The sequence below is a fragment of the Diospyros lotus genome, chromosome 5, assembly GCF_014633365.1.
Source record: "Diospyros lotus cultivar Yz01 chromosome 5, ASM1463336v1, whole genome shotgun sequence".
In the NCBI taxonomy this organism is placed as follows: domain Eukaryota; kingdom Viridiplantae; phylum Streptophyta; class Magnoliopsida; order Ericales; family Ebenaceae; genus Diospyros; species Diospyros lotus.
The window spans coordinates 10371117-10382107 of NC_068342.1; the positions used below are offsets into that span (position 1 = coordinate 10371117).

At 35.6% G+C, this 10991-nt stretch overlaps 1 protein-coding gene across 1 annotated transcript in view; it reads right to left on the reverse strand.

Moving 5' to 3' along the window:
• LOC127802350 (uncharacterized) overlaps nt 1-10416 on the reverse strand; it is a 29260-nt gene extending 18844 nt beyond the window's left edge. The window contains exons 1-11 of the mRNA XM_052338104.1: nt 10282-10416; nt 9022-9152; nt 6342-6462; nt 6176-6240; nt 4810-4923; nt 4333-4407; nt 2833-2871; nt 2646-2717; nt 2187-2300; nt 1718-1789; nt 1605-1641 (exon numbers count right to left, since the gene is read on the reverse strand). Coding sequence (XP_052194064.1) covers nt 1605-1641; nt 1718-1789; nt 2187-2300; nt 2646-2717; nt 2833-2871; nt 4333-4407; nt 4810-4923; nt 6176-6240; nt 6342-6462; nt 9022-9152; nt 10282-10363 — 922 coding nt within the window. The 5' untranslated portion in view covers nt 10364-10416. The remainder of the gene's footprint in view (nt 1-1604; nt 1642-1717; nt 1790-2186; nt 2301-2645; nt 2718-2832; nt 2872-4332; nt 4408-4809; nt 4924-6175; nt 6241-6341; nt 6463-9021; nt 9153-10281) is intronic.
• Nucleotides 10417-10991: the final 575 nt, after the last annotated feature.

The following is a 10991-nucleotide window of genomic DNA, read 5'->3' on the forward strand; positions in this document are numbered from 1 at the left end:
CAATTGGTAGAATTGGTGCATCCCTGGTCGATCATCGGTAGGCAGGCCTCCCATTGGAGTATCAACTGTGTCAGTCCCCTCCGAAGTCATAGCTGGAGTTATCTCGGAGATTTCAGACATGATTGGAGGAGTGGATGGAGTAGTCTATTGCAATTAAGGCAAAATAATGGGAAGGACTTTGAGGGAACCAATGGTTGAGGAATGGCGATAAAGGCCAAAAAGGTCCAGAGAGTGCAGAAAGGCAATGAAGGCCAGAATAATTTCAGAAGCAAGGCTCTGATACCATGAAAACTTGAACGGAAAGCCTAAATGTTTTATTTACGTGCAGCCCTAGTTATAAGGTTGGATATTTACAGCTTTAGGAAAGATTACAATAGGAAAGATCACAATACAACACATTACGAAAATATCCTAATTTGAGTTTAGAAAACTATCCTAAACAAGATTTAGAAACTTTCTAAAACCTTCAGCATTCTAGAAGCAGCCACAGCTGGCTTCTTTCCTTTCTCTTGAATCTCCTTACGCCAACACATATACTTTTCAAATAATTACCTCAAAAGATCTCTCATTTGTTGGTCTGTAAAGGTTTTGCTTATAAATTATTTCAACTTCATCCTTCTACTGGAAGTTCACTGGGGGTTGCATTTTTTTCTGTTTCTTTGTAAGAGGTGTGGGATCAAAACAGAGTGGATTTATTCATTTATTTATTGTACAAAAACTTCCCAAGGACCAATTCTCAGAGTTGTCGATATTATGAAGAGATGGATGGTTAAAAATTGGTTTGTATGTGCAAGATGTGTGGCAAAGGATTAATCATTTGCTTCTTCACAGCCCAGTTGCTTATAACATTTATCAGTTCATTGAGTCATATGAACCCACATAGAAGTCTAGAGTTCATGTAGCCAACCCCACATAGTGGGATAACGGCTGGATATGTTGTTGTTGTTGTTATTGAGTCATATGAACCACAACTTATCAGTTCATTGAGTTATTATATGGGTTATCTGTTGCCCAGTGCAGAATGTCTTTCCTAATGAACTGAGTTGCCTCACCTGAGGATGTTGAAGAAGTTGGGATAGAGCATCTCTTTGTGTGAAGATGAATTTGTGGAGGGAAAAGAAAATAAGATTTTCTGGAGCCAATCTAGAGAGTCCTGTTTTTTGTTAGAAGGGGAAAGTTCTTTTTAGGGCTTTTCATTGGTTCAATAGATCTCCTTTTACTCTGTCATCTCTCATTGATCTTTTGGGAGATCCTTGCAATTTTAAAGGAGATGGGTGTATAGCATGTATATACATCTTGTATATAGGGCTGCCCCTTCAGCACTTGTTCAATAAAATTATTTTACTAAAAGAAAAGGGTGTCTCCAGTGCGCAAAGCTACCTGCTTTGTTAGGGTCAAGGGAGGGTTGTTTTCAGTATGCAGCCTTTTGCTTTTTGCAAAGAGGTTTCCACAATTCAAAAAGAAAAAAATAGCATTAGTTTTACTATGCTTTTGCTGAATGTCCAAAGAGTAATCAAAAGAAAAGACCTTCTTCCCACTCAATCTGATACTTCTATACAATGAGACAATTCAAATATGAGACATATGATACCCAAGTATCTCACCGTCATGTCTCCTCAGTAAGCCAGGTGTGTCCGTCACCTGCATTTCAATCATTGAAATGTAAGACAAACCATAAAAGAAACATGCTACAAAGGTAGCTTCATAGAAAACTCACCTGAAAATTCTGGTAGCTGAAATTAATATGACCCATTAGAATTCCTCGAGTTGTAAATGGATAATTGCAGATCTAAGTTGTAGAAATGAAACAAGGTATTAGATAGTAATTTTTGACATTCATAAAGTGACTGCCTTCAGTACTGAGACCATGTTTAAGGCTTGTCAGTTCAAGCTTCTAACATTATACTCAACAGTAGTACTCACAGAGCAAACACCATTATTAGAAATTGAAATGCCCAACTAGCCTTGGTAACTATCAAGTGAGTAGTACAGAGAGTAGGGATTCCAACCAGCCTTTATTCAAAGTGAGGAGATGGTCTTACAGATTGTATCTATATGATTTTATGGGTTTACATAAAGATATCTCCTATCAGGCATAGCAATTTTATCTTGTTCAAGCCTCTAAAAGAACTACAAATAAACAAATAAGTACATAAATAATGGAATAACTATAGAAGCGTACATACTTCAGGCCTCCCTGTTGAAAGTATGCGGACCAAAGAAGATTTCCCCACATTAGGAGCTCCAACTAGACAAAGCGTCGGTGTTTCCAAATCTACCACAGGCATTGCCCTTAAAGTCTGTCCATGTTAAAGATCAAATATACCTAGTAACAACTTCAAAATTATATAACCAATATGTTTACATGAAGAAGATGGAAGCTCACATGGTAACAAGACAATAAAATATTGAGGATGCTGAAGGAAGCGATGACATTAAAACTAACAAGAAGAAAAAAAAATTATCATAGAGCAAAGAACATCACAGAAACTTCCTGCTATTGCATATTGTTTTTATAGACAACTAAAAACATTTGATAGGATCACTAATGAGTTAATGTTGGTGGTGTTATAAAAGAAGACACTACCACCGGATGTTTTGATGCAAAGATAAAAGGAAAATCATAATGTCACGTGGCAGATTACCTTGGCAATATTCAATAAATCATCAACAGCTTTTCCTTCTTGACTAAAAATCTGTTCAAGTTTCTCCATTCCCTGCAGATGAATATAAGTAGATAAAAAGTTCAGAAATGAGAGAGCTTAGACGCTGGATTAGGTGAACACAGCTGAGCCATCGAGAGATGTACTCTGCATGGAGGCAATAACTAACCTCACTTAATCGTTCCCCTGCTTCTCGCTTTGTTGTAGACTGCAAAGTTTTACAGGAATATTAAGCTGATAAATATTTTTAAGAGATAAAAAAGAGAGATGAGCACAAATGAAACAGAAGAGCCAACTAATCAGCCTTCAAGTAAAGGCGCTCCCCCCCGCGCGGGGGGGGGGGGGGTCAGTGACTGATACGTTGAGGACCTATGTTAAATGAAGATGCCAACTCCAAGTTCCATCAAAAGCCTGCCAATTAACCAAAAGCCTAAGGAATAATATTTCACCAACTCAATTACCACTAATTGGTCGATTTTACCCTTGCATGGCCACAGATCCAAGCAAGAGAAGCAAGGTTAATGGTCACAGGCTGTCAACACAACAGCATAAGCACACATTAACTCAACAATTTTTATGAAAAAACAAAAACAAAGAATTTAAAAATTAAAAAAAAAAGGAATCAAGATGGAGACAAAATGAGAATATAGCAGTAACTATATGCTTATATATTCAGATACAAGCATGAAAATACAACTTATTCGCTTTTAAACTAAGTATATGCTTATATTTCATCACACGTTACAGAAATGCTTTTATGGTGCATATAAATTAAATAGCTACAAGGAGGATCTAGGAAGTATAGATTCATCCTACATTGAATTGTTAGCACCTCAAATTAATTCTTTAAAATTGCATTGTCTTTCACAGATAATAGATATGTGTGTCTCCAAACTGCATCCAGTTAGAAAAACACTTAAAAAGATATAACAGGAACACATGTAGACATATGCCCAACCCATTATGGTGGGCATGTCCAGCAAGTCAATGTGACCAACAAGCATATGACACAAACATGAAAGCTAATTACAGGTGATAAGCACACAACTTCCAGGGGATCATGAGTTTGATTGGTGCCCATTCGCCTCACTTGTGGTCAAGATGGCAAATCCACTTGCAACAATAGTTCCTGCTCAAACACCATATGAGGGGCACCTGATCCATTTGTATCTCTTTGTTGGAGTCAAGAATACAATTATGGTCACCCAGGTCTCCCCGATAAGCATACAGGGATAGGAGTTGCTTAGGCTAAGTTCTGACAAAGAACTACCCTAGCCACCCCCTCTTTACCTTTTTTTACCTAGAAAAATATGCTCACTTATCACACTTGCTGTTTTTCCACCTCAACATGTAAAGTTCATTCATGAAAACTCAAAACATGAACAGGAAAAAAGCAGCATTTCATCAAACATCTACCTAGAAAGAATGATGGCCTGCAATAGTTGAAAGCAGTTTTTTTTTAAGTGAAACATGTATAATGTCCTTAGCAAAAAAAAAGTAAAATGAAATGAATAATTAAGTGAGAATAGGTAAAGAATGAATGCTGTGCAAGGCCATATCAACCACAAAGACTAAATGAAGCTTCTTTTGGTAAAAGCAGGACTTCATCTAATTGCTGTTGCAATAAATATTTAGACCATCAAGAAATTTGGAAATGCCAAGATCTAACCTTAGCACAGAGAGACGCATGTTCCTTTCCAACAGCAATGACCTTCTTCCTCAAAGCATCAACCCTTTCCAAAACCTGACCAACCATAAGAGAGGTTAAAGTTAAAATATAAACATCTTGGATAAGCAATTCAAGAATTTTACAAATGATAAAATTATCAACAGCATCAGGAAAAGGCATAGCATTCCAAACAAAATTTCAATATTCTGAAAGCAAGCCCAACAGCTAGAATGCCCAATTAAAAGGCAATCGAGATGACAAAGGAGAAAGAAATGACCGAGTACTACTATTCCCCATCTGTACAGGCGACTACTTCAGTACAAAGGTATTTATACTTGCATAGATCTTATTAAAGACAAAAACAAATTGAACTAGTTTGACTGCAGCAACATTATTAACCCTGTAAAAGGGGAAACAACAAGGACGGGTATTTCACGGGCGAATATGAACAAAAGAAAAAACTACACTGTTTCTTACCTCTTCATAATTTCCATCTCCAAGAGTCAGCTCAACAAGAGACCGTTCATAAGGGTGCAGATGTCTTCTGTTTGGGAATTTCTCCTTGTACATCCTTAAAGGCACAGCCAATTCCTAAAGAAGGAAACAGAAAGCTATACAGCAGCTCTAAGCACTCACAGAGAAAGCTGAGAGAAACAAACATAGAAAAAACACATGCGCCAAGATAAATTTCAAAATATCATCAAATAGGCAAGTAAGGATATGAGAACAATTAATTTACATTTATCACTTGTATATAAAAATAATGAAAATAAATTTCATGTTACAAAGAATGTTTTACGATATTTTTCTCAGTTCCTATGAGAAAAGAGTAGGAACATATCTTTCCTAGTATTTCTAAAAAGCTCTAATCCCAAACAACATGGAAGTGTTAGGTTTTACTTTTCGTATTATACCCAAAGAAAGGATTAATTGGATCAACAACAACAACAACAGTCACAAGGTTTATCCCACTACATGAGGCTGGCTACAAGAATTCTGGACCTCCAACCATCTCTATCCATGGCCATATCATCTATAAGGCCATTGTATAATATGACATGCCCATGGGTTTCCCAACAAGTTTTCGTTTTGGTATTTTTCTCCCTTTTATGCTACAAATTTCCTCCATTTCATTCACTTGCCTCAGAATTGTTTCTATTGCTCTTCTTCACACATGTCCAAAATATCTTAATCATGAATCTCACAACTTATCTTCAATAAGAGTCACTCCAACCTTTATTATATATGTCTCATTTCTTATTTTGCCTTTCCTTGTATTGCCGTAGCTGCACATCCATTGTAACATTCTCAACTCACCTATGTTCATATTTTGCACATGTTGGCACTTAACTACCCAACATTCCAAGCCATACAACAAAATTTTTTTATAGTCATCTAATAAAATTTCCCTTTTAGATTTAAAGGTGTTTTACGATCACATAAAAATGTTGGATGCATTGCTCCACTTTAACCATCCTACCTTGATTCTATAAGTAGCATCCTCCATAATTCCCAAGCTTTTTAAACAATTGATCCAGGATTTAATTGGATCACCTTTTTTTCCATTTACATATAAGCCTACAAATTATTTCAACAAACATGAACAGACCCATAAGCCACTCATGTATGTCCAAGCGACAGACACATGTCCCCTGGCCCTTTAAAATGTGCTCTATGCATCTTCTATTTTAGAAAAGCATTAAAAAGGGAAAAAAAAAAACTATTCACAGTGAACACTTGTCATACACATGCAAGGCACATCCAAACTGGTGTACAGTGTTGGAATCATATTAGAAGTGTATTCAAGTATATATAACTGAAGATTTAACAGATTTACATTTACCTTCATCAGCGCATCAAGCTGCTTTGCACCTTTATTTCTCTCACGCTTTGCTACATTGGCAATGCCTAAGGAGAGAACAAATTAGGCATCAAGGTCAACCATTAGTTTCATAACCAAGTTCACACAATTACTGCATAACATAGTTCGGTTCCACAGATCATAGTACCTTTAGTAGGTGAGACCCTCTTTGCCTTCCTCAGTGCCGAGTAAAGGATATCAACTGGTGGAATCACCATGGGTAGCTTCTGAAATGCCCCCATAGTTTCTTGTATTTCTAATGCTTTATCCTGGAATTGGAACAAGAAACCAGATGTAATTTTTTCTATCATGTCTTTGAATATGGATAGATGCATATTTATAAAGTAGAAATCAAGAAACACAAAAAAGCGCAAATAAAGCCAGACACCAATCAATGCGGCCAAGCAAATGAATACTGTGGCAAAAAGTTACGAACTATGAGAACTCCTGCTCTCAACATACCTCAGAAGAAAAATCAATATAACATGTTCTTAAAGGCATAAAACTGCATTCACCCCATACATGCTTCTAAATTTAAGTAACCTATGAAAGTTGTCTAAATTTTAATCCTGCAATTTTTTTTACAAACGCAATGCCCTCCCTCCACCCCTCACCCAACTGAACAGGAAGAAAAAGAAATGAAAGAGGAATTAATGAAATATGACAAAAAATACTGTACTTCAAGCTCTGGAAGCATACAACAACATTTAAATTTTGAATATATACATAGTATGACCAAAAAAAATATATATATATATATATATATATAAGTTGTAAAACACAGATTATTCAGGAACAAACCATGAATGAGCTTGTTCACAAGACCAAAAGAGCCAAGCACCCTAAAGTTCAAGCTCAGCTCATTTATTGAATGAGCTTAAAGATCAAGCTAAGTTAATTTATTTAACTAGATGGAATTAGCCCTAATCAAGACAACCTTCTAGCCATTAGCAAACAGCCTTGTTCATTTGCAGCCCTATACAAGGTCTTTGAAATGAACTGGAGGATGACAAAGGTTGGAATCTGATCTAAGGCCCAAATAAGACAAGCCCACTTCCTTGCAAGTCCTAGTCATGGCCTTATGCATTAGATTACTGCCACCTTTACCTCTCCTTCAATGAGTTCTAGACTTCATTTCCCACTTGTCCCTCTAATGCATGAAGCTATTCCCCTTCCTCAACCACTATAATTGCAAAAGTAAAATGTTAAAAAGCCAAGCACATGCACCATTGTAAACCAATATCAAGGCAGGCTTACCATCCATCCTAACTATAGATCTAGCTGATTGAAGGTTCCTAAGGACTCATTTGGTAGGGCTTTCATTTTCAGAATTTAACAACAACAAAGCACCAAGCTAAAGATGACTACTCTAACTCAGGGTGTAATCTGAAAAGACTCCAGGTTGCCATCCTCCTTGAAACAACCTATAGCATACAACAAACTAACAAATTGATTAAAACCTTTTCCCATAAATCATTTGATTCTAAGATGCATAAGCTGATTACTTTTTCCCTTGTGATTGTAAACATTTTAAGGTAAATCAGGTCATTGGAATATCTTGGCTACCTCCATAAAAGATCTAGGAGACTTGAACCCGTTATAGAAAACTCAAAAATCTGTAAGACAAATCTTACACAAACCTCCTCATCAGATAGAGTTTAAATAAATGTTCCCCATTAAAACATAGAAACAGGTTAATTATTAGAGAGAGAGAGAGAGATTTCAATGTTCCATATTTTTGTCATTGGCTCACCCCCATAAATGTCATTCAAGGAAAAGAAGAGTTTCAAATTTAGAATATCAACAGGGGCTACCTCGACTTTGCTGAATCAACGTTAACAGATTTGAGTTTTAGCTTATACTAGTTGTAGGTTAATTTCTTGCTGTTTTTGCTTAATGCTTTCTTCAACCCTAGGAGTAAAGGGCACCGTAATAATGTTGATAATTTGTATGTAAATTGTAGTAGTGGCCCACAGATAATTTTTTTTGTCTACTTACACTAATGGTTTCTAGGAGTATCTTCTCTAGTTTGAAACTTTGAAAATTTAAGTCCCTGTGAAACAGGAACCACACTGGCCAGCCTGTATGTCACTAAACTTATACAGGAAGAGCATCTAACCAAGAAGCACAAACACTTTTGAAAAAGTGACATGTTGTGTTTGGTACCACACTCATTGAGCATTTCTAAAATTTGCAAAGATACTCATCTAAATACACCTTATTATCTTTTAATTCTATCTAGATCCATGCACTTTGAGAATAGTGCCCATAAAGCTTGTGTGTCCAGCACTTAAATAAATATATCTAAGATAAAAGTTTAAAGGAATAAGTTCAAGACAAAAAATAAAATAACAAATAGTATAGATTTATATCTTAGACAATCCTTCTCTAGATGATTTTTTTTTTTCCAGAACCATGTAGTGTCTACCCCCCTAAACTCTCAACTTAATTATGGAAAGACCTTTATAAAAAATATTTTTGACATGAAAATCAATAAGAAATTTTATTGTCACATATATAGATAAAATATATATATTGATGTTTCTCTATTATGTCATGTTCTACAACAACAATAATACAAGCCTTAACCCAGCAGGTTTTATGTCATGTTCTGACTTTTTTGAAAATTGCTGTGTCAGGTAGTCAGTGTATATGGAGTCAAGTTCCATGTGTATGCTTAGCTTCCTAGAAGAGAGTGAACAGGTACACATTTCCGAAAAAAGGAAAAAGAAAGGATCGGGGACACAAGAGACTTGATAAATTTGCTAAATTTTTGTGGTTTATTTCATTATAAACTGTTCATAACTAGCTACTACGAGAGAAAATACCATTAACTTGTTTTGTATAGTTTTAGCAATTGGTGCATAGCTCCCATTCACAACTTCATATGTGGCAGTCTGCATATTCTTACAGAAACATAAGGTTGGATAGGTTTTTGTTCCAGGCATGATATATGGACCTGCAATTGAAGGAATTACATCAATAACAAGACTGAGTAGACATCAAACATCAAAAATAAAATTAAAAGAAAACATATTATCTGTGGAATTAACAACATTAAAAGAACAAAGAAGAAAATGGTGTGCCTAGTGCACCATACTCCTCACTTAGGGAGGGTTGCTTTCATACGCACACAATCTTACCTTGCTCTAGAAAGACATTCGACAAGTTAAACCCAAGACCTTCCAGTCAAGACAAAGCAACCTTATTATTGCTACAAAGTCATGGATTTGATTAAAACTTCCCTCTTCCCCAGGGTTTTGATTACCAATGTAATCAGTAAAAATGTGGGGAAGCAAACAAACAATTTCAAGCTTAGATTTCTACATTTTGGGTTATTGTACAACAAAGACTTTCTTTACTTATAAGGGAAAAAACAAGTATGCTGAGGTTAAAGACTAAGTAAGCCTGGTTAGCATTAGATGTGGCCAGCATTCAACGAGCAACGATCCACCATCTGAACAATGAGTTAACACCTCAGTTTCTTTTCTCATCTTCAATTTCCCAAACAATCACATTCCAAAGCGATTGTTACATGAACAATCTTACTGCTTGTGATGAGTATTGCTTCATTCAAACATAAACAAGACAGCATTAAAGGGAATATAAACAAGAAACGGGCACGTGCGCCGACCACAAGACCACTACTTCCCCGAGCTGAGACCGCTTTTCATACTTTCACCAACTCATTGAAGCATATAGCTTTAACAACCCTCTGTGTTTGCTCATTGAAGCATATAACTTTAACAACCCTCTGTTGTCTAGCAACTAAAATTGAAAAGAAGTATACTCATTTCCAATTGAATTTATTTGACACGTAAATTTGGCACTCAAGTGAAATGGGTATTTGAAATTGAAGGCAAACGAGCATTCCAAGCGCAATAGCACATCTCCGCGGCAAAAAGCATAGGCATGTGTGCATACAAAAAAATTTACACGCAGACTATAACCACAGAGCAATGATTTCGACAACACTGGGATGACGATAAGCTTAGAGAATGACTTCCTTAGGTTACAAAACTGAACAAGAGTATAAAACATGCAACCCTACACGGGGATCCACACACACAGAGAGTAGAATAGCTGGCCTTTGAAGAACTTGGAGCGACTGAAAACAAATTTGGTATAAGAAATCTGCCATAGCTGTGACAGGCTGCACGTTCCGCTCATTATCTCTCTCTCAACAATGAGCAAACCGTTGCAGGGATTTTGGATTTTGGGTGTCTACTGTCATTTTATATGTTTATTCTTGCGAAAATCGAACTTATAATCATTAGGTATAGGTTTAATGCTTAATGACCCGTCTATTATTAAATATTACAGTTTCACCCCTATGACGTAGTTTCCAATCAAAATTAGTAGCCCTTGAAAGGATACCTGTTGGAACTGTATACATGCAAAGCCCTCTAATCGTTCTTCAACCTATATTTTTATTTTTGTTCTTATTCGCTTATTTTTTAGATTTTCGTCCTTTTATGCAATTATTCGTCGCTCGTATTATTAATTTTGATAGAAGAGTTAAATCGCAAGTAAAAAATTTACTTTATGGTTATGCTTATTCTTATTCATAAATTGCATTTAATATTTACTTACTAATTATAATGTTAAGAATGTGATTCTTAACAATATTATTTATACAAATCACATTCTAAGAATTTTACATTTATGTGTTTGATATACAAAGTAAAATATATAGATTAAAATATTAAGAAAATAATATTAAGGTGTTTGGTATTTTAAATAATTTATTATAAAAATTTCAAAAAAAATACTCTTTAAGTTTGTGAGAAAAATATTT